This window comes from Manis pentadactyla, chromosome 5, assembly GCF_030020395.1.
Source record: "Manis pentadactyla isolate mManPen7 chromosome 5, mManPen7.hap1, whole genome shotgun sequence".
Lineage (NCBI taxonomy): Eukaryota > Metazoa > Chordata > Mammalia > Pholidota > Manidae > Manis > Manis pentadactyla.
The window spans coordinates 20,378,564-20,402,086 of NC_080023.1; the positions used below are offsets into that span (position 1 = coordinate 20,378,564).

Consider the following 23,523-nt stretch of genomic DNA (forward strand, 5'->3'; position numbering starts at 1 on the left):
AGGCCAAACAATCCTGGCTTTGTTTTGGGAGGATTTTTTCCTGAGTTTCTAGTTGGCGTTTATCTGTGTCTCTGACCTCTTCAGCCTCAGAGGAGCTAAACCAGAAGATTCAGGCTGTCGAGGAGGAGAGCAGAGGACGGGGAGGCTCCCCAGCCCCGGCTTGCTGCGTCCCAGGAGCCCGCGTCGGGGCGGGGTGTGCGCGTGGTGGTCGCGAGCCACCCAAGGCGCGAGACAAGGAGCGTTGTGTTCCGCGACCATCAGAGTTTTCTCCCCGCCGCCCGCCGCCCGCCGCACGCCTTTCTCGGCGCAGCGGGCGAGGTCACGATGGGCTGGTTAAGCCGGCAGGTAGGCAGTGCCCCGGCGGCGGCGGCGGCAGGCCGTCCTGGAATGTGCGAGGGGCGTGATGACAGCAGCTGCCGCCAGCGTCTTTGCGCAACACCTCGGCTATATATACCCGGGCCGCCGCGCTCCACCTGGGTGCCTCCCTGGGCCCTGTACCTGCTCGGGAGCGCTGGTGAGTACCGCCGCTGGGGCCAGGGCGCCTCTTCCTGCCTTCTCGCTCTCAAAACAACTTTAACTGGCTTCTACTTAATTCTTTTAGATATCCCTCCATGCTGAGCTCAAGGAACTTGGCCGGCTTTGGGCTGCAGAAGGGGAAAAAAAACACACGTCCCCCAAATTTGCAGACTGTTTTCTTAATGTTGCAGCTATTGCTGTTATCAGGACCCCACTACTGCTACTGGCTGTGTTATTAACCAGCCACACTGGGACTCTAAAGTTAAAGTTTTAGGTGTTTTCAGATTTGTGGTTTGGGGAAGTAAAATGGTAGAGGTACGACTGGGCTCTATTTTTGTTCACTAACTAGCTGTGGACCTAAGACAGGTCCCTGTGAGCCGCCTGGCCTCAGCATGCCCCTCTTTACCAGACGGGGATGGAACCACCTGAGCCTGCCAGTGATGCCATGTCCCCAGGTGTGACTTCCATGTGCTACCATTCCTGTTTGCAGAGTTACCTAAAGTGACTGCTCCACACAGTCCTACTTTGCTGTGACCATCAGATCAGCAAAGGGTCTGTCCTTCAGCCTGGCTTGGGAGAGCAGAGCCCACAGTTTTCTGGTGTTTTCAGATTCAGAGGCCACCAGGCGAGCAGGCTGGGAAATGGCTTACAAGGAGATGAGTGCAGGTGCTCTTGGGCTAAGCTTCCCAGGGAAAGAAGGTGGCACATGGACAGGAGTCAGTGCAGTCATCAGATTCCCTGGGGCAGGTGCCGGCCATGGGCAGCTGGCACTGAACTGAAGCATTTTCCTTGCCAAGGAGGCAGCTTTCTCAAAGATGTTGATTTCTTGGAGGCAGCATGTGGATCTCCTCACTTGGAATCCCTTCTCCCATCCTGTTTAGGTTCACCAAGAGATTTCTGTGTTAGCTCTGCTTCTCTGGCCCTGATTGTCTCTCTTCCTTTCTCCCCTTTTCGGTGCTGGAGTTCTTTTAGCCTGGTCTGTGTTGGGTATTCCTGAAAAAGTGGTGACTCATACGAGGGACATTGATTCAGACTTTTAAGAGTGTTTGAACCTGTCCGCTGTGCCAGCCAACCTGCTGATAATGATCTCTTCTGTATTTCTGTAATGTTGGGAACTGGTGGCAAGAAGGGCACGCGTTGTAGAAGGTTTGGATGTTAGACCGATTGCCCCCTCCACAATCCACCCCAAATCACTCAACCATGTCACTGAAACAGGTCCCAGGGGTGGGAGGACTGTGGTGTGGATTATTGCTGTTACGCACAAAGCCAACATGAAAATAGCCTGGATTCAGTTTAATGAAGAAAACAGCTTCTCGGGATCAGTGATTCGGAATACAGTTTCAATACCACTTCAGCCACCTTCCGCCCACCTTCCTTACTCGAGTGGCCCCCTCTTCACCCTGGGGACAGAAGGGCAGTTTCCACAGGGCACGGTCAGGACATCCCAGTTAATTAAAACGCATAAGAGTACAAAACGAGGACTGCAAAGGATTGCAATCTGTTTAAGACATTGATTTTTATTTATTAGCTGTTTAACGCCCTACCACAATGCAAAAGAATAGATACAATTCTTTATAAGTTACAAGTTAACTAATGGATTATTTTGAAGTATCATAAATACAAATTGAAATGCACTGTGACGTGTAGTTTCATATTAGGATCCTAGTTAAAGCAACAGGTTAAATAACTTTAAAATACTATTAGTGCATGCAGTGGGGTATGGGGGGACACAATAATATGGGTGAATGTAATAAGCACATTGTTTTTTCATGTGAAACCTACAGAAGAGTGTATATCAATAATACCTTAATAAAAAAAATACTATTAGTGCATATCATCAAGTCTAGTCTAAAGCCACTTATCAGTGTAAAACCCAGGCCAATTGATTTTCTCCCTCTTGTGCAACACACCTCCCTCTGACTGCCACCACCTCCTTGGGGGTAAGGGAGTGGTTATTATTCCTTGTGATGGCTAAAGGAAGCAAGAGAAAAGCAGCCATCATCCTCTTGGGAAGTTTAGACGTCTTGGTCATTCTTTCAAAGTATAAGCAACTATTCCTTGAGCATATTGAGAATACTGGAGTCAGACTAGCTGAGTTCGAATGGTCACAGAAGGTGCAGTGTCATGTGACTTGAAGCAATTAATTTTCCTTTGTGCCTCAGTTTCCTCCTATATAGGATGGGAATAACATAGGTACTTAAGTACAAATTGCATGGGAGATTAAATGGGTTAATGATGTGTAGGGCTTACAGCAGCACCTGGCACAAAATACTGAATAATACCTGGCAGGCTACTAAGTGCCACACACCGTCCTACATGCAGGGGCTGCAGAGGACTTCCTCACTGTGCTTGGGGAGGCCACGGCCTGATGTTTCCATCTCTGCAGGACACTGCCCCATGCCTCCCCCTCTCCCCACTTCTTCTCAAACTCTTGGCTCTGTTGTTCTGAGCACAGGTGGCCCAGAGCAGGTCCTGGTTGGAGAGGCTCAAACAATGCAAAGCTTGGGGGTTGGGTGACTGCCAGGGGCCCTGCATTTACCAGCTACCCAGGTCTGAGAAGAGCAGAAAAGTTTCTCTCCTTGGCCTGCAAGAGTTCTTTTTGGCACTGGGTACCGTGTGGGTGCAGGAAGTTGAGCCCAAAGGGTTATCAGCCCAGCCAGCTGGATTGTAGGGCAGAGTGGTGTGGAGCAAGGGAGCGGATGCATGATCACAGCCCCTAACCTCATGGCTGGGCATTGAACATCTTTCTGGGTTTTAGTGCCAAAGTGCCCAAGTGGATGGCTTTCCCCTTCCTTCTCTGCTTCTTCTGGTGAGTAGCAGCACTGCGCTGAGGATGGCTTTGGGGGAAGGCAGGGAGAGGGAACAGGTGGGTTGGAGGAACGGGTTTGGGGGAAAAGCCTGTGGAGGGGCACAGAAGCTCCAAGGACCCCTGCTGGCCTCAAGCCCCTCCCTAGGGAAGCTGGCTCCCCACAGAGGGGTGTCTGCCACACCCCAGGATCAGTAGCCTCAGAGTCTGATGCATTCTCTATCCAGTGCATCCAGTGCTGCCCCTGCTCAGCTGAGACTCCTGAGAGGCTGGGCCTCTGCCCAGTCCAGGCCTCTGGTGTGCCCGAGCCTTGTGGGGACTCAGCAGCCTGCCAGCATAGCATCCTTGGCTGGCACTTCCAGCTGGCCGAGTGACGAGGCGGGAGCAACCCCTGCACAGGGAGAAGCCCAGCCAGTGATGCCAGGAACGCCTGGGACCCCCAAGGCCTGGACCTCTGCCCCTTGGTGCCTTGGCTGCTCTGGGCTCAGGGGGGTCCCCTCCCTCTGTGCCAGCTCCTGGCTCACAGGTCCTTGGGAAAGCCTCATTTTTGCAACTAGTAGTCTGGGGTTCAAATCTTCACTCCATCTCTAAATAGCTGCAGGACTTAATTTCTCTGTGTCTCAGTTTGTTTGTAAATTGGGGAGGATTTTCTTATTATAAGACTTAATGAGGTCACAGATGACATATGACACTTTCCCAACACACAAAGAATATCAGCTCCTTCCTCTCACATTGTTTGAGTTCATTTATTGCACAAGTATTTACTGAGGGCCCCCTGTTGTGCTGAGCACCCTGATGAAGGGCTTATGGTCTAGGACAAAGTAGAGTTAGGCTATTTATTATCCATGCAATTCGTTTCACAAAGTTGTGAGGGTTCACTCTGCCATGCACTCTGCTCAGGGCCTCCCCTACGCTCCGTGGTCAGTTAGTTCTGTAATAGCTCAGTGACGGAGATGGTATCACCCCCATTTCTGAGATGGTGAAACAGCCTGGGAGAGGCAGGATCTGAGTGAGCAGCAGGGATCTGCAAAGCCAGTCTTCACCCACTGTGGGGTGCTGGGCACTGTGTGGCAGACACTCTGATGAGCGGTGGGTGTAGCAACTCAAGGGGCCTGGAGGAGCCCTGAACAGTGCCCAGTCTCAGAGCTGCTCCAGGCCCTCTCTTTATTGCAGATCCGTGGGGTCATCCTGCACAATACCTGGGGCTTTGCTTCCCAGGAGGGCCCGGTGAATGGGGCTTGTGTACCCACCCAGCTGACTGTCGTGTTTGGGAGCCAGGTGCTCTGTACTTTCCCATTTCCCCCTACTTCCCAAGTCCTGAGAGGAGCGGAGGGAAGTTTCAGAATGCTGGGCTGGCTCAGATGGCTCTCCTGGCTGCCTGCCCCTCAAGGGGTAGTGCTTAGGTGTGGGGACCTGAACCTCCTGTCCTTACCTGCAGGTGTCCAGCTCAGGGAATGCCCAACAAAGGATTGTGGGGTACATGAATATTCCAAAATATGAAGTGCTGTGTCAGGGAAGTGTCTATAAAGAGGAATTGGGCTTGTGATAAATGCTTGACCTCAGAATAGGGAAGGCAACACTTCCGAGAAGGAAGAGTACAGACATTTAATAGAAATGCTCCTGTTGTTATAGGCATTGAGCCATGGAAAAGTCTGGGTCTGTATTCACCAGATTCTTTGTGTTCACTCCTTGAAAGAAAATAATTCTGATCGTAGAAACCCAGTCACTGAAAGCATAATTTAAATTTAAGCAAACCATTCTTCTTACATCTTATGTGCTGGGTCTCCGATGTGGCATCCAGACTGCAGTTTCTTGGGCCAGCTGCTCCATCCAACAGATCTTGGCCAACCTACCTTGCATATGGGAGTGAGAAACAATCACCGTCAGTGAGATCCAGCCTTGATTGTTTCCTACACACGACCAGCATGGATCTAGGGCATTCCTTCAGGCATGCTGCATGTGGACTCTTCCCTTCACAAATGTAAAGTGCCTACTATGTGCCATCTACCAAGCCCTGAGAAAAAAGGCATAACAGATGGTTCCTACGTTCTACAACTTTAGTTCTAGTTGAGAAGGCAGTGTAAGTGTGCATCAGAAATAGGATAACGATTCTAGAGGGAATGAAGGTTATAAGAGAGAGGTGGTAGAGAGTCATAATAATCAGATTTTTCCTTTAGACTGACCCCAAGAGCAGAGATCCAGGTATGTGAACCTCTGGATGTTCTAACCCATTGCAAGCTCAAAGGAACTTTTTGTACCTGTATTTAAAATTTGAAAAAACTTTAAAATCTTGCATTCTACACTATAATTTGTCCATGCTTATTTATGATACCTGACAATCACACAAGGTTTACCATGTGTCAGTTACTATTCTGAGACTTATAACCATAACACACTTAATCATCACAGTAATTCATCAGAGGTATTATCATCCTCCTATGACGTGTGGAGAAACACAGGCACAGGAACTAGCCCGAAGTCACAGAGGGAATGGCACTGCTGAGACTTGAACCCAAGCAGTTGGCATCTAAAGTCTGATCTGTTAACCTCTATAGAAGCAGTTCTTAGCTCCCAGCAGATATTTGGCAATGTCTGGAGATATTTTTGGGAGAAATAACTCTGGAGATGGCATCTGCTGGATATCCTAGAGTACACAGGACGGCCTCCCACAAAATAGTATTATCTGGTCCCAAATGTCTTAGTACCAAGACGGTGAAACCATTTGGTCCATATAAATATAATATTTCAAATGTGAATCAACTACCAGTCATATTACTCAATATCCCCATTCCCAGTTATGGGAGTAAAATGAGTAATGCAGGAAGATGTTCATCTCATGGCCAAGGATGTGGGGGATAAGGGCCCCAACCGCACTGACAGGTAGAGCTGTGTTGAAAACTGGCTCTCTCACTGACCCAGTGGGTGATTGCAACAAGCTGCTTAATGTCTTTGAGCTCCAGTTTTTCCCATTTGCAAATGGGAATGATCATGACCCCTTTCTTGCATAAAATTAATATTCTCACGCACCAGCACAGCACCCAGCACCTCTTTCTTGCTCATTCAATGATGGCTGTTCTTAGAAATCAATTATAAGGTGTCACTTACACACGTGGGGTGTGATAGGCTGCCGGATGAGTCTCACAGGTACAATGGGCACAAGGAGGGCAAGACCAGAGAGGCCTGTAAAAGTCAGGCAGAGGACGAGGGAGGAATTGGGATGCACCCAAAGGGGGGACAGAAAGATGAGGGGGCGGCTGTTACTGCGGACACTGCCAGGCAAGAGCAGAGGGTGGGACTCATGGAGAGGACTCAGGGTCCCGACCTGAAGCCAGTGTGACCCCAGGAGGGATCATTTGGGGGGACCGTGACAATAAAGATGTGAGGTGCACCCCGACCATGGCTCTGTGTTGGGACTGATAACCCGGGGAGGGACCTGGGCCCACACCAGTCAAAGAGGCTGCCGTGTCTGTCTAGGCAGCAGATGCTGAGGCCCAGCGCGGGAGGTGACAGGACCCAGTGACCACAGACCAGATGCTCCCAGGTAGAGCCAGAGGGTCCTGGCGCCGGGTGGAGTTGGGGTTTGGAGATGACTGTGAGGTTGTGGGAGAACGAGAGCAGGAGTCCTGTAAACAGCAGTTCCACAGAGGGGATGGTTTGGGGTGATGAGGAATGGGTGGGATTTCAGTCAGAGACGCCCTGAGGTGCTGCTGACTGCTGTAAATGGTCCGTGAACAGTGAGGATGGGAAGCCCAGAGATCAAATGCAGGACAAGTGCTTTTGTCTGAGTACCTGGGCTGGGAGGTGCCTTGAGATCCAGATCACAGCACCCTCACCTCCCTGGATTCTTACACAGTAAGTGGGACACTGGCGTCCACCAGGATGCTGAAGCATCTTCCCCATTTGCCTAGTAGTGGATCCTTAATCAGACACATCTCACATTTGGTGCTATTAGTGCCTGACTCACCCCTCCTAGGAGTGTCCCAGGTCGTGTAGCAACTGAGATGCAAGCAAGGGCTCTGCCGTCAGAGAACCTCGCTGTGCCTGTAGCTTCGGGCTGAGAGGCTTCTCCCCTCTGGGTGCGTGGGGCTCGTGTATGAAATGGGACTGACACTAACCCCTCACGGGGTTGTTAGAAGGAGTGACACAGGCCAATTTATTGGCCATTTTTTTGTGGCAAGCACTTCACAGAAATTAACTCTCTGTAGCTCCCTAGTAACCCAATGGGTATAAGCTGTTCAGTGCGAATCCCATTCTACAGATGGGAAACTGAGGCACAGTAGCCAGGTGACTTGCCCAAGGTCACAGTGTTTCTGGGGCAGACCTGGAATTTGCCTGTGAACGTCTGTGCTGTGTGAAGTCCCCCGCCTGGTGCCTGGGTGAAACTGAGAGCCCCGTTCACTACAGGGATCCCTGTGTGAGGGGAGTCACAGAAGCAGTAACGTCCGCTATAGTCCAGAAACACCGGCCAGCCTGGTTGTTTCTTGCTAACCTCTGCGTCTCAGACCTGAGCCTGACCCCCACACAGTGGCCTTGAGCTGAGGTTGGGTCCCTCCCAGGTCAGCCTTGGTCTCTTCTCCCCAGTCACCCAGCTCCTCAGCACCGCCCCTGCCCGGCCCCACCCTGAGCTGCCTCTCAGCTCACCCAGGCAGGAGCCACAGGGTAGGCCCTCAGAGCAGGCTTTGCCCCTCCCTTGAGGGTCAGCTCTGAGGAGGCTGTCCCCTGAGCCTGAGGGAGGAGCCTGACCCCTGGGACAGGCCCCACAGCCCCGCCCCCACCCAGCTTCCCCAGCCACCACCTGAGTGGCACGCGGAGCTCACCCAGCCCAGGTGGCTGCAGGAGAAGGCCGAGTCCCAGCTGACCGGGGTCGGGGCTCCTCCACTTGGGTAGGTCACTTAGGCTACACGTGCCTGGAAGGCTGAGCGCAGCCTGGTTCCCTAAACACTGGCTCTTGCTGACTAGGCACCTCCCAGCATCCTACTCAGAGAAGCCAGTCAAGTACCAGGTCCTGAGCTGGGAGCCACTTAAGCTGACATGAAAAGACCTGGTCTGTGTCTTCATGGAAGCTGATGGCTGCAAGATGTTCCCTGTGATCATGCAAGTATGTGCCATGCCTGCATTTGCATGGGGAAAGGAGAACCTTCCTTGGGCTAAGCAGATTCATGCAAACCCATCATTATAGAAACTCACAGGATCAGCTTCTTTTAAGTCCTACCTTTATCAATACTAATAACAGGAGCAATACAGGTGTCCCTGAACCATCTTATCTTTGTGGGTTTGGGGGTTGGGCTGCATCAAGTAAATGAATTTGGAAATTTCAGATAAAAGAAAAATCTACCCACAATCCCACCACCAACTCTGAATCCCGTGGAACATTTCTGGATCCATATTGAGATCATGCTGTGTGAATAGGACAAAAAGCATGCCTTTTAGTCACAATTTACCTGAAGTTTTTTCCTATATATTTTTTTGTTATTTGTTTGTTGATTATTTCTAACCTTTTTAATAGTATGATATTATGCTGCATGGATGTTCCATGGTTAAGCAATAATTTCCCTTTTTAAAAAAATTTATCAACTATGTAAATGACAGTGCAGCAAATGTCTTTTGGGTCTGCACCCCATTCGTTCAGTCAACCAATATTTGGTGGGCTTCGTCAGTGTGTCAGGCAGAGCTGCAGACCCTGGGGAATGCAGTGATGAACACAATAACGCCCCTTTTGGTAGAGTTTCCATCTTGGTATTCAAGAACTGGATTCCTTTAACAAAAGTAAGAAAGGAGACAGACCCAGTTTCTGGGAAGCCTTTTCCAAAGAGGTGATCAGATGAAGCCAAGTATTTTCTGAGAGAAAATATTTCTGGATGCCTAATTTCTAGAAGTCAGACTACTGGGTCAGAGACATAAGAAAATATAAGGCCCTTTGGATACTCTGCTAACTGTTTTCCAGTGCTACTAGCAGTGTTCATCTCCTGACATCTTCTCAAGCATAGCATATTAAAAGTTTGTGTTTGCTAATTTGGTAGTTGAAACCTATATCTCACTATTTTGATTTGCATATCTTGGGTTGCTGATGAGGCTGAACTCTCATTTTGTTATAAATATTTTAGCCATTTGTATTTCCTCTTCTAAATTATTTGTTCCACTTCTTGGACTGCAGTGTCTGATGTGTGTCAAAAGACAAGGCCCACAAGGAATTGTTTTCACGTCCTCTCCTTGTAACCGAGAAAGGGTTTGTTGACAATGGGATATGAGGAAGTCTCTACCAAAAGCTAGAAAGAATGTCGTTCTGGCAAAGGGTCGTTAATCCAGGCAGCACAGCATAGCAATAATGGGTACTATTTATCACTGCCTGCTGGTTCCAGGCCCTTTCTAGGCATCACCATTAATCTCATAACCCTGCAAATTGTTAAGTATTATCCCCATCTTGCCAATGGGGAAACCAAGTCTTTGGCCTGGCCTAAAGGGACTTGCCAATACACCCTCTGACTGATAAGTGGCCCCTTTGGGGTTTGAACCAGATCCAGTGATTCTCACGGAAGACCTCGTAATTGGTAAAGAAGGTAGAATGCCTATGAGCATATACATTTACTTTAAGTCCACTGCTCAATGTTTGGTGCAGATCTGCAGTTGAATTGTCTCCGAATGAAAAGCAGATGGGGAACCCACCAGAGGATTGGGAGGGCTTGGTCGGCCATGAGTTGGTGAGGATGGATGGGTTCACATCAGCTTTCCAAATATGGCTGAGAGTCAAGACAGAGGCTGAGACAGAAAGAAGTGAGGGAAATCACAGGAGTCTTCACAGATGCATAGGCTTGAAGCTAGAATGGAAAAAACACTTCAAGGGGGTTTCTATTTAAGAAAGACTGGGGACTTGAAGGAAACCTAAGAAGAATGAAGTCATAGGGTACTTAAAAGACCACACAGCAGGCACTAGAAGGTGTAAGTACAACACCCCATCTCTCCCCCAGCCAGACCTTTGCAACCACCTGTTGTTCCTGTCACAGCAGCTCCTCAGTGGCTGCCTCTAAGCTCTGGTTTCTCATGCACAGACCATGGCTCCTTGGCCTGAGTTGGAAAATGCCCAGCCCAACGCCAGTAAATACATCGAAGGGACCACAGGTCAGGAGTCCACCGGGCCTGCGAAAGGCAAGGAGACTGACAAAAGTAAGTGCCGCCCATCAGCCCCAGCCTGGCCCCCGTGCGACCCCACCAGACCCAGTCTGGCTCCTCATTCCGCACGGCCTTTGCCGCTTGTTTGGACAGGTGACACGGGGACCCCAGTAACCAAGATTGAACTTCTGCCATCCTACTCTACTGTCACACTGATAGAGGAGCCCACAGGGGATGCAGACCCCTGGGACCTGCCTGCGCTTCAGAACACCGGGATCAAGTGGTCAGGTAAAAACGAGGCCCATGGGAGCAGGCGGGAGGGCACTGCCTGAGGACACCACCTTCATGTATCATCTCCATGTCATCTCCCGCTTTTCCAATGTTCTTCAAATGGAGGACTTCCCTAGGGAGGCACTGTGCAGTCTTTGAGACTTGGAGCTGAAGCACAATGTGAGGATTGGGGAATTATTTTTTGTTCCATCCTTCATTCAACAAATGTGCCAGCACTGGGGTTACAAGCAGGCCAGCCACTGTGCTGCTCCTTATATATATGGATTATCCATTGTGTGCTGACCAGCTCCTGGGCTGTCATGAGCTGCTACAGAGGCAGCAGTGAACAGAGCGGGTCCCTGGTGTGAGCGTCCCTGGGTGGTTGTTCCCTCACCTAACTGCAGGCAGCAGGGAAGGCTTCCAGAAGACAGAGTATAAAGCTTGAACAGTACAGGCAAACACGGCACTTCTTTTCCAGGTGCAGGGTGTGGGGGCTGTCTGCAGATCAGAAGGGAGGGAGGGGAAGGCAGCTGGAAGGGAGGAGGTGAGAGCCTCTTTAAAAGTGAGTGGAGAAAACAGCAGCCACAGAAGCAGCATTACAAATGCAGCCTGTGATTCTATCTTGCAGCCACATTCTAGAAAATATTCTGTGCTGCTCTGAGTGCCTGGTAGAGCAGTTGTGTCTGAACCCCGCACTTAGCAGGTGTCGAGTGCTCTAGACTGCCTCTCCCAGTGACACTGGCTCAGCCTAGCATGGAGAATGGCTTCCTTTCTGTGCTCCAGACCACACTGAACCCCTCCTCCTGTTGCAAAGCCTTTAGAGACACTTCACACGTTTCAGCTAAATGGACTACACTGGTAATTACTTTCAAAACTGCAGCCACGTATGCCACGCATCCCACGTCTTGTATACAGAACAGCTTACAGCCACTTAGCAGGGAGGAAGTGGGGGGGGAGTTCTGTGCTCACTTTCAAACTTGTCAGTGTTTAGACACTAAAAGCCCTCGTGCTTTATCCCCTCCCCCAGAGAGAGACACCAAAGGGAAGATCCTCTGTGTCTTCCAAGGGATTGGGAAATTCGTTCTGCTCCTGGGATTTCTCTACTTTTTCGTGTGCTCCTTGGATGTGCTCAGCAGTGCCTTCCAGCTGGTTGGAGGTATGGCCAAATGGGTCAGAGGGGTGCGGTGGGGGTGTTCTCCCTGGATTTGCTTCAGACCATCACAGCCCAGCAAACCCTCTTCAGCTGCAACCTCCTGGCATGTTTTAGGACTGGAAGCCACTTCAGATCACCCTGTAAAGCCATGCTCCCATGTCACAGAAGAGAAAACTGAGTGAGGCCTACAAAAGAGCTGTGGCAGGCTCAGATAGCTTAGACCCAGAGACAGGGCTCGAGCCACTTCCAACTCACTGACCATTGTGTTTGTCCACAGTCCCTGGACAGGAAGCCGTTTGACCTAAAGGCTATCTAATAGAGCCCTGCTGTGCTTGGCCTCCCTACCTGGGGGGATTATTGGATAAAGATGCTCTCTTAGGCTAAAACAACTGCCCATATCAAAACTAGCCTTTGCTGGAGACGGACAGGGATCACCAGGCTGGGACAATCTGCATCTATAGCAGATGCCTAATCATCTCCCAGGACTGATTGTTCCTAGGCAGTATGAGGGGGTGTGTGGGGACCCGGAAGTGAAATCGCCATGTGCTTGGTCACCTGTGAACCTCCAAGGGACAAGAACAGTGAGAGCTGCCCCTTGGCATGCCTACTGGGTGTCTTAAGTATTCCTTCCCAAAGCCCTTCCCATTTAGAGATGCAGACACTGTGGCTCAGAGAGCACAACCTGTAATCGGCCTAGTGGGATTTACACACAGAAGACCATATATCTCTGTACCCCTTGATGCCTTTCCTGAGAAGTCATCTTCATGACCTGGGAGAATTGGGGGAGAGGCACCTGTTGGGAGTGTGAGCAGCAGTCTTACTACCTGGAAGCCACTGCTGGTCCCCCTGGTCTGAGGCAGCTACAGCCAGGGCTCTGCTCTCTGTCAGATCAGTCACCTCCACTCTCTGAACCTCAGTCTCCTTTAGAATGGACTGGGGAGAGTGGGTTAATGGCTGCAACAGAACACTCTTCAAAAGTGATGTTCCCAGGATGCAATGCAAGCAGGGTCTTTGGGGTTGGGTTGGGAGTGTTGATTAGGATAGAGAAAAATGAGAAGATACTCTCTGGGAGGGTAAATCTGAATTGGAAATACATTCCATAGAAAGGAATTAGGGCATCAGGAGATTCACTGGTACTGCTGAGCCAAGCCCAGTGTTGAGACCAGGTTCATGATCAGAGGTTGGAGGAGAACTTGCTGATGGCAGGAATCACAGGAGGAGAGGGGCAGGGTCACAAAGTGAAGGGATAGGAGGAACAAGAGCATGGGGTGTGTGGGGAGCCAGGTCACAGGTGAAATGTGGAGTCAGGCAGCCTGGGAAGGAGCAAGAGGGTGTGGCTTCCATCCAGTGGTACCCACAGGGCTGGAGGCTCAGCTCCTCACCCACAGCCAGCTGGCCTTGGCTGGAGACTCGTGTACTCACCACCCATCCAACCCCTCATCGTGCGGTCCTGGGTTTGTCTTTCAGGAAAGGTGGCCGGGCAGTTCTTCAGCAACAACTCTGTCATGTCCAACCCAGTGGCAGGGCTGGTGATTGGTGTGCTGGTGACCGTCCTCGTACAGAGCTCCAGCACCTCTTCATCCATTATCGTCAGCATGGTGGCCTCCTCGTGTGAGTCCAAGAACCCTTGAATTTAGACATGTAGGTATTTCCCTGTGCAGCTGGGGAGGCTGGACTTTACTCTGAATATGTCCAGGCCTGTCACCACTATCCTGCCATCCTGTGTAACCAGGATGTGTTCTGCTTCGATCCCAGGCAGCCTACTCTTTCCATTCCCATGACCGTGTCTGCCAATGGACCCAGATGCTTAAAGACTCAGCTCTGAATTCTAGAACAGTGCTGTCCATTCTGAAGGCCACTATGTACATGTGGCTATTTAATGTTATTTAACTTTAATTTTTTAAATTTAGAATAAATAATTCAGTTGCACTACCTATATTTCAAGGGATCTGAGTCAGAAGTGGCTAGAGGCTGCCATGTTTGACAGCAAGGATATAGAACATTTCCATCCCTGCCCTCAGTGCTAAGAATAAAAACATCTAATCACATGACCCATTGGCTCTGGGAGAACTGAGCTTGGGGAGCTAGCACTCCGCACTTGAACCTGCTGATACTTGCTCTGCTAAGTTGGGACAGACACTCTACAGGGGATGATTTGAACAGGTTCTTTCTCAGCCCAAACGTACCTTCCAGCCAAAATTAACTAGAACTTTTCTGGGCCAAATTTGGAAAAAGGTACTACTTCCTTTAAGAAACTTTACTTTCATACATCAGAACATTGTGACATTATGTTAGAAAAAGAAGTGCTGCTGGCAAATGCCATAGTATGTATACATGTCCTTAGAGATTGTTTTATGGTCTCCATTAAGGTGGCCTTGCTGCCCTAGGGAGGACAGAGAAACTTAGAGACACTTTACACTGGGGACCATAGGTGGGCTTCATGGACTCTACAGATCCCCCCAAATTATGGGTTGGACATATGGACCTATTTCCAGACGAGCTGCCCTGGCTTTCATCAGATTCAATGAGGTGCTGCCCCGAGAGCAGTTAGGAACTGCTGCATTAGGGGATCACCAGCCCAAGTGAGGAGGTCAGTGTGGCCTCACTACTTTCCTAAACTTGCTAATTTGCCAACTCACTCCATCTCACCCTATAGTGCTGACCGTGCGCTTTGCTATCCCCATTATCATGGGGGCCAATATTGGGACCTCAATCACCAACACCATCGTGGCGCTCATGCAGGCAGGAGACCGGAGTGAGTTCAGAAGGTAAGAGGCTCAGAATCAGCCTTTGCCACCTACGGGCCCTTGGGTTTTGGCCAGGTTGTGTGACTACCTTGAACTAGTCAGTGACAAAGGCTTATCATTTTTGGAACTCTGAGAGGTAGACACAGTGGAGGGCAGCCAGGGACTGGGGTCACATACTTACCAGTGGCTAGACTCACTCCATGATCTGCACAGCTGCAACAATAATATCTGTCACCACTGGGTTGTCTAAAGGGAGTGAACACAGTCACATGGGAGAACGCTTAGCAAAGTGCCTAGCACATTGTCAGGGCTCCCTAATTAATGTAAGACCTGGTAAAAGCTTTCCTGACTAGTGTTACAGGTAGAACTAGGACAGTTAGGCTAGGATTCTCTGTCCTGCTTAGTCACAAATAATTATAACCTCCTAAAGCTTCCATTCTTGGCCAGCCCAACCCATACTACCTTTTCATTGTTCTTCACTTGCAAGCCAACAAAAGGCAAAATGGAGCTTTTGTGGATGAGTAAGATCTGAAAATGGGGTGGGTCAAATATAAGCAGAGGGATCCCTTTCTTTCTAAAAGGGTAATGTAAAAACTAAGCACATTTCCTGGCCTCTCTTCTAATTGGTAATGGGTTTTTCCAGAGCTTATTAAGATATAGAAGCAATTCCCAGCATTATGTATGTGATGCCCCCACCGGGAGGGTCAGCCAGAGGCATTAATCAGCCTGCTTGGGTGGCCAGCGAATGTCATCCCTCACCCACTGGTGGATTGGCTGGCAAAGGATGTCCTCAGAGCCATTCATTTCCACTCAAAGCCACACAGAGCCTTCTTTGGTCCCTGATGGAAGCATCCTGAGGGTCACAATAATAATACACATCATCCAGGAAGTTTGCTAATTTGACTTTCTCCAGAAGATGAGTAGACTATTACATGCTCCATTTTATTAATATGGAAATCCAAAGAGATTAAGTAAGTTCACTGAGGGGCATAGCCAGGACTCATTTCAAGTTTTCTTATTCCAGATTTTGGGTTTTCACTGTTAACACTAATTTTTGCATCTGGACAACACATGAGAAATAAACATGACTTATGTAGGTGCCTTCACATGGGGTATAACTGATGTAGCTCACCCCCTGCTTAGGATATTTAAGTAGATTGCCCTCAATAATGTGTATCATTCTTTGGATGTGTGTATCATTCTTCCCTGGTGGTGTGGATTATCTCCTTAGATTTCTAGAACAAGAGTTATTACATCAAACACCTGTAAGTCTTTTACACCATTTTTCTAAACTCCTAAGAAATATTTGTATCACTTTACATCAACACTGTATGAAAATGTCTTAAATCACCCTCTCCAGGAAGAATAAGTTACTTTTTAAACATTAGCTAATACGGTAGGTGGAAATTTGTACTTGCAAATAAAATTCAAATTTCTGTTACTACTAGTGAAGTTAAGCAATTTCTCCCATGTATTTATTAGCTTCTGTCTGTTCATATCCCATGTCTCATCTGGTTTTGGGCATTTTTGCAAGTATTTTTTAAAGGAAAGGATTTTCACTGAGGACAAAAGAAATCAGTAGCCCTTCTTAGTGTGGAGATAGAGGGACAGAATTTGGGGTATTGGGTGAACATTCTCAGATAGTTGCACATTGTGGTGTAGATTAGCCTTGTCCCTTGTGGTGACTGTAGAAATGTTTCATCAGTCTCAAGATTTAAAAAAAAAATTAAGATGTCAGTTGTGCAGAGAGCTTTGATTTTTACCTTCACACTGGTCCCCATCTACCCAAACAAAGATTTGTCCTCAATATGCAAGACTCAAAAGTGATCTTGATGCAGTTCTTCCCTACCATGGCCTCTGACCTAATTACTGCAGCTTTGACATGGCCAGTTCCCTTTCCCCCAAGCAGAGAGAGCTGGGTGCTCCAGGTGGTGGGGTTGGCTTTGTCAGGTAGTGGGAGATATCGGTCCTGGACCCAGCACCCATGCAGTAGTCTGCAACTTCCCTGAGCTTGCTGCTCTTGTTTGTGTGTCTGATAAATGGGGATATTAATGCCACTCCCTTTAGGATTGCTGTGAGAATGAAAACAGAATGCACCCCTGTGGACACAGGTGACACCTGGCAGGCAGTATGAAGAATGGCCTATCTACAATGGTGCCCACTCTCCTGTTGACTAATCTGGCTGCTGGCTCGGGGTGGGGTTTCCCTCCTGCAGGGCTTTTGCAGGGGCCACCGTCCACGACTTCTTCAACTGGCTCTCCGTGCTTGTGCTCTTGCCCCTGGAGGCTGCCACCCATTACCTGGAGATCCTGACCAACCTGGTGGTGAACACATTCCATTTCAAGAATGGAGAGGATGCCCCGGCACTTCTGAAAGTGATCACAGATCCCTTCACAAAGCTCATTATCCAGGTAACCCCGCTTCCTTCAAATATGGAAAGGAGCTAGCTCCATGCCAGCACCCCCACCCACTCAGCTGGGCAGAGACGGTAAGGCTGGAAACAGTGCTTTATGGCTGCCTCTGAAAAAGGCCAAGGGAGGCATAACTTTTGGGACACCTGATAGAGGAATGGGTTTCCTTTGTCCTTGACTTGAGTCCTTGTGTCATCTGCATTGGGCTGGGGGTGTGGAGTGGCAGGTGCTTCTCAGGGGCTTTCGATTGGATACTTGGCACCACTTGTGCACACTACTGACCTCATCCCCAGCGGGCACACTGACAGGGTTCTCCCACTGGGAGCCAAGGAGGAAGGCTGCTGCCCTCTCCTTCTCACTCCGCCCTCTGCTCACTAGGGTCTGTTCATTCTACTGAAACCAGTGAAGGAAGGCTTTGTGCATGTTGCCTTGAGGAGAACCAGCCACTTGGACCTTGACTTTCACTCTTACCTCCTGGTTTCCTGTCACTCAGTCATGCAGTGGGGGTCTCCTGCAGGTTCTCCTAAATACCAGTCCATGGCTCCTACATCATTTGTTTATCTATTAAAACTTGCTAACGCCTAGGTGCCGCACTCCATCCCGGAAGTGCAGGTAGAGAGGGTCCTAACTCACCCCTGTAGGGGTTCACAGTCTAGTTCATGCCCTCAGAGACCCTTTTAAAAGTAACCTTTATGCGTCCACCACATCTGTTCTGAAGATGCATTGTCTTCTGTCTGCTGCCCTCCTCAGCTGGATAAAAAAGTTATCAACCAAATTGCAATGAATGATGAAGCAGCAAAAAACAAGAGTCTGATCAAGATTTGGTGCAAAACGTTTACCAACGTGGTAAGTCTCAAAGAATATTGCTGGGTGGGTAAACTCTTGTGTCTGTACTTTAAGCAAAATGTTTCATTCAAAGTATGCAAATTTAAAAAAAAGGCAAGGTGAGAGAAAACTTGAGACTCCTAGAAAGTCAAAACTGGCTAGTGAGAATACTTAAGAAAACAAGTCCTAAATGCTGGATGGACAGACAGAATGCAATAGGATAGAAGGACCCCGTTTTCCCCTGCTGGTTTGTTATTTTCTTGTCTCCTGGATTAGCTCAGCTGCCTCTGTTCCCATCTATAGAGGGGCCCATGGAAATAGCACATCCCACTTACAGATGCACACATCGATGTGTGCCTCCCAGCTGCCCTCCACCTCCATGCCCACCACTTCCCCCTGAAAGTGAGTCCTGTGGACTATACCTGCCATTTCTCATGTTTGCCATCCAGACTCAGATGAATGTCACCGTCCCTGCACCTGAAAACTGCACCTCGCCTTCCTTCTGTTGGACGAATGGCTCCCACACCTGGACCATCAAGAATGTGAGCCACCAGGAGAATATCACTAAATGTGAGTGGGACTGGAGGCATGGGTCTGCCGCTGACGAGCTGTATAGATTTACAGATGTCACCTCATCTTCCAGCCTCATGAGATCCCCCTGGAGAGAACACAGCGGAGCTACACTTCACCATGGGGTGGCTGGGGGATCAAGCTAAGAACTACCAGTTACTATGAGGCCAAAGGATGTTGGGGAATAAACAACCATCTGTGGCCTTGGCCAAGCCTTCCTCACACAGGCTTTGTATGGTCTCCTCAGGCCAGCACATCTTTGTGAATTCCAGTCTCCCGGATCTGGTTGTGGGCGTCATCCTGCTGCTGGTCTCCCTGCTGGTCCTCTGCGGCTGCCTGATCATAATCGTCAAGATCCTGGGCTCCGTGCTTAAGGGGCAGGTAGCCGTCGTCATCAAGAAGACGCTCAACACAGGTGGGTTCACTGTCCCCCATCCTTGGCTTCCTGGGGGGGGCACCATTGTGGTTACACCAGTGGGGCTTTAGATTCTCATGAAGCAATGGCCTCTGCTCAGAGCTGCTCTGTTGGATCTGAAAAGATGAAGAAATTAAGGTACACTCATCCTTAATCTTCCATCTTGGCTAGGGTGGGGCCTTGGGAGCAGGCATGAGTTTCTACTGCCTGCATGCAAGGTCCTGAGAAAGAGCCAGCTCAAATCCAGAGAGCCGTGAGCTCAGCCTTCCTTCCTGGCAGATTGCCTATATGCTCAGGATGTTACTGGGTATATCTGGATCCTTTAGGAAAAGGGTATCAGATGCTCACTGTTCCCCACTCACCTTCAACTCTTGGGAAAAAAATGTGGTTCTACATGAATACATCACCATCTTGGGGCAGCCAATGTGACTCCAGTGACCTCCAGTGAATATATGTTTTGGTCTTCATAACAAACCCACATATTTGGTTCCACCATCTGGATGTGCAGGGTGAAAGAATTCTAAACATTCAGTTTGCAATCCTACACCACAGTGGGGGTGTCTACACAATGCGACCCTCCAGCCCAGGTCCTGTGGAGGTGCCAGGTGGGCCTTCAATCCATGCTGTCCATAGAAGGGGTATGAAAGATCTTTTTTCCTTCTGTCTTCCAGATTTCCCCTTTCCCTTTGCCTGGCTGACAGGCTATCTGGCCATCCTCGTGGGGGCAGGCATGACCTTCATCGTGCAAAGCAGCTCTGTGTTCACATCTGCTCTGACCCCATTGATTGGTGAGTTTCCCCCTGGCTTCTCCCTCTGGCCACCACTACCATCTCCTGTCATCCGTGGAGCTGATGCTATGGGCTTTGTATCTTTCCCCCAGGAATCGGTGTGATAAGCATTGAGAGGGCGTATCCGCTCACGCTGGGCTCTAACATCGGTACTACCACCACTGCCATCCTGGCCGCCTTAGCCAGTCCAGGCAATACTCTAAAGAGCTCCCTCCAGGTGAGGAAATACTGCACAGGGCAGGGGCTCTGAGTGGGATACAAGCCCTTCTGTGGTTTTGCAAGAAGATGGCTACTGACAAGAACTAAACTTTTGTCTATTATGTCCAAAATTGTGATATGGAGGAGAAGCCACAGGAGGATAGATTTGAGAACAGTCTGAACCATCTAGTCCTTAGTCCTTAGAACTAATGAAACTCAACGCTGAAGGTTGTGGTAATAAAGGTGAGGTGGCCACTTGATGGAGGTGGATGGAGTATTCAGGAAGCGTAGGTAATCCTTTCCAAACTCCTTGACCCCCTCTTGGTGAACCCTGGCTGGATGTTGGGAAGTCCATGTGTCCTGGTCCTGACACTAAGAAAATCAAGGGGAAATGCCTTACCTGCATTAACTAGGTGACCTTGCACAAGAAGACCTTTGACATTGGAACCCTTGTTCTATCATGTAGACACTAACTGACCTTAGACAGGTGACTTAACCTTTGCGCATCAGTTCCCCCACTTACAAAGGGGATCCCTATCTCGTTAGGATTAGTCTACAGACCTGATATTGCTCTGTCTAAAGCCGTGCTGTCCAGTAGAATTAATGTGAGTATATGATATCAATTTGAACCACCCAGGTAATTTAAAGTTTTTAGTACATACCTTTTAAAAAAGTTAAAAGAAACAGGGACATCAATGTTAATAATGTACTTGATTTAACCCATTATCATTGCAACATTTAAAAAATTTTCTTTATTTTGTAGACAAGGTCTTTGAAATTCAGTATGTATTTTACACTTATACCACATCTCAATGCGGAGTAGCCACGTTGTGAGTGCTCAGCTGCCACACAGGGCCAGTGGCTAATGTGTTGGACAGGACTGGTCCAAGACCCTTAGCATGATGCCTGGCACCTAGGGGGCATGCATATAAAAGTGGCAAATTTTGTCTGAGGCAAAGCCTCCGGAGACAGGCTACCTGGCTTTCAATCCCACCCCTGCCATCTCCCACCCGTGTGACTTTGGGAAAATAGCTGACCCTCAGGGTGCGCCAATTTCCCCCTACATCAAGTGGTTGCCCCTCCACAGGATATGAGATTCTTAGGATAGTTGCTTCACAGACAGTGAGCCCTAAATATTGCTGCTGCTAATATATTAACTGTAACCTTCCTGTCCTTGCCACTCCTGGCATGGGCCACTGAGCTGGGAAAGCCAGCCCTCCTGCAAGCCCTTCTGCCCCACAGCTGTAACTAACTGCTCAGCTGGAAGCAGCAGGGTCCAGGCACAGGTAGCAGGGGGTACATTCCCGAAGCCCAGGGTTAGATTTTGCCTCAAGGGCTTCACGCCCTGAAAGCTGAGCTGTGTCTGGGACCGACCACCTCCCAGCCAGACCCACAGTGGGGCCCCAGGCCATGCAGGTCCCACTCTGGACTGAGCTATGAAGACGAGGCAGACCCGTGGTTCTGCTGCCCATGCCCGCTGGACGCCCCCCTCCTTCTCCCCGACTCCCCAGCCCACAGCCCATTCACCGGTCCAACCTCCTGTGTTTCAGATTGCACTGTGCCACTTTTTCTTCAACATCTCAGGCATCTTGCTGTGGTACCCAATCCCATTCACCCGCCTGCCCATCCGCCTGGCCAAGGGACTGGGCAACATCTCAGCCAAGTACCGCTGGTTTGCCATCTTCTACCTCATCATCTTCTTCTTCCTGATCCCGCTGGCGGTGTTCGGCCTCTCGCTGGCCGGCTGGCCCGTGCTGGTGGGCGTGGGGGCGCCCATCATCTTCGTGCTCCTCCTGGTGGTGCTGCTCAGGCTCCTGCAGTCCCGCTGCCCCGGCGCCCTGCCCGCGAAGCTGCGGAGCTGGCACTTCCTGCCGCTGTGGATGCGCTCCCTGCAGCCCTGGGACGACGTCATCTCGCTGCTCGTTGGCTGCTGCCAGAGACGCTGCTGCCGCGTATGCTGCCTGCTGTGTGGCTGCGGCAGGTGCTGTCGCTGCAGCAAGTGCTGCGAGGACCTCCCGGAGGCGCAGGACACCCCCATCAAGGCCCCCGAGGCCTTTGACAACGCGGCCATGAGCCGAGATGCCCTGGACGAGGACCCCAAGTCCCAAGCGGAAGCCCCGGGCACGGAGACCATGTCCAGCAGCACAGCCTTGTAGGGCCGCCCAGAGGGGGCAGCAGGCCCCAGGTCCGCAGCGCCTGCTCCCTGCTGGCTCTGCACGCCTCTCTCCGCCTCGCGGGGATTTGCCCTCCCTGAGGAGCGGAGGTGACCTCAGTCCTGACTCTCATGCCCCTTAGCCCAGCGGAACAGCTCGCCCTGTACTTTCATCTCACCCCTGCTCCCAGCGTCTTCCTCACCCAGGAAGGCGTGGATTTCCAAACCTCCTCTCATTTCCCACGGATAGAGGAACTTTGATTTCCTGCCGTCTGTCCAGGCCTGCAAAGCTCCCACCTTCTCTCAGAGGGTGGGAAGCAGGGCGTGACTGGACCGCCCCCAGAGTCACTGTGGTCAAGCAGCAGGAGGGGTCCGCGCGAGTCTCCGGGTCCGTGTGCTCCTTCCCGCCCCGGATGCCTCTCATGCCGTCCAGAGCCCTCCGCTGACTTCACACCTCCTCCATCCACAGCTCGTCGCCCTGAGCAATCCCAGTTCTCCTCGGAGAGTGAGTGACCTTCAGCCAACTCTGAGAAGGTGGGGCGGGAGGGTCGGTATCGCCATCTTGGCTTATCTATCATCTTAACAGGTTGGAATACAAACTGAGCCCTACCCTGACTCCCCCAGTGTAGATACCAATTCCCAAACGGAGCCACTTATACTCCGTTTTTATAGTCATGCACTTGTACAGCATTTTTCGTAAGTTATACAATAAATAGTCATGGGATTCGTGTTTTATAGTGCTGTCTTTGGAAATGATGTTGGGCTCTACTATGAAGTATAAATACCACCTCTGTATGTTTTGTAAGGCCACCTTTTCACCCTGCCTCTGTAGCCACGCCCCGGCCACACTGTAAATATGTAAGTTAAACCTGTTCGGGGCTGCGGCCCTGTACACTCTGATTTTTTAAAAACTGGGTCCTTGTGCCTGCTTTGACTGTATTTTTTTTACTGGTTGTGGGAAGGGAGAAATAAAACAATCAAACCCAAAAGGAGGTGTGTTGTTTTTAATAACAGTGAAACATCGGCCTCCTGGATCTGTTTTCTAGAAATGTGAGGTCTCTTCCCTCTCTTAACATCAGTACTTGGTCCCGAGCACCAGGACCAGCTATGTGGCCCCTTGTTCAAAAAGCAGAGGAAATGGACCATCACTGGCACTAAATAGGTTTTCCTTTCTTCCACAGTCTTTCTCTCAGGGTTTTAAAATATCTTCTATTCAATGCTAATTAAGTAATGTGGAAATAGCATGTATTTTGTTTCTACCAGAACAGAAGGAACACTGCTCAAAACGCGCTCAGTTGTTTTTATTTCTTCTCGCTGTGTGTACATTTTACCAGCCGTCTCTGTAAGATAAATTCCAGCCGAAATAAGCAGGCGAAGAGAGGCAACAAAGGGCCAGGTAGTTTATTTGAACGTAAACACCCGGGTGAGATTTTCCCAGTCTACAGAAACAGAGGCTGGGGAATTCGCGTGTGTAAGTAGACAGGCAGCGAGTTTTTAAAGAAGGTAGGGGGAGGCAGAGCTTAGATTTACAGCGGGTACAGCGGTGGGAGGATTGGCTAGCCTAA

The 23,523-nt window shown here is 49.8% G+C and overlaps 1 protein-coding gene across 1 annotated transcript; it reads left to right on the top strand.

Annotated features, from left to right (window-relative positions):
- Positions 1–410: 410 nt before the first annotated feature.
- On the top strand, positions 411–22,947 carry LOC118920114 (sodium-dependent phosphate transport protein 2B-like). Its single transcript, XM_036900539.2, has 13 exons — positions 411–514; positions 10,369–10,483; positions 10,583–10,717; positions 11,727–11,855; positions 13,320–13,463; positions 14,509–14,620; positions 16,815–17,010; positions 17,761–17,856; positions 18,285–18,405; positions 18,653–18,820; positions 19,492–19,608; positions 19,701–19,825; positions 21,357–22,947. Exons 2-13 carry the CDS (start codon positions 10,372–10,374, stop codon positions 21,960–21,962), a joined length of 2,061 nt encoding a protein of 686 aa, XP_036756434.2. The 5' UTR covers positions 411–514; positions 10,369–10,371; the 3' UTR covers positions 21,963–22,947.
- Positions 22,948–23,523: the final 576 nt, after the last annotated feature.

What these genes read in the sequence shown, in the direction of transcription:
- LOC118920114 (XM_036900539.2), top strand. Translation starts at nt 10,372, where the DNA reads ATGGCTCCTTGGCCTGAGTTGGAAAATGCCCAGCCCAACGCCAGTAAA. An exon ending in AGGCAAGGAGACTGACAAAA is followed by an intron (nt 10,484 to 10,582) that starts GTAAGTGCCGCC and finishes TTGTTTGGACAG; the next exon opens with GTGACACGGGGACCCCAGTA. An exon ending in CCAGGAGAATATCACTAAAT is followed by an intron (nt 18,406 to 18,652) that starts GTGAGTGGGACT and finishes TGGTCTCCTCAG; the next exon opens with GCCAGCACATCTTTGTGAAT.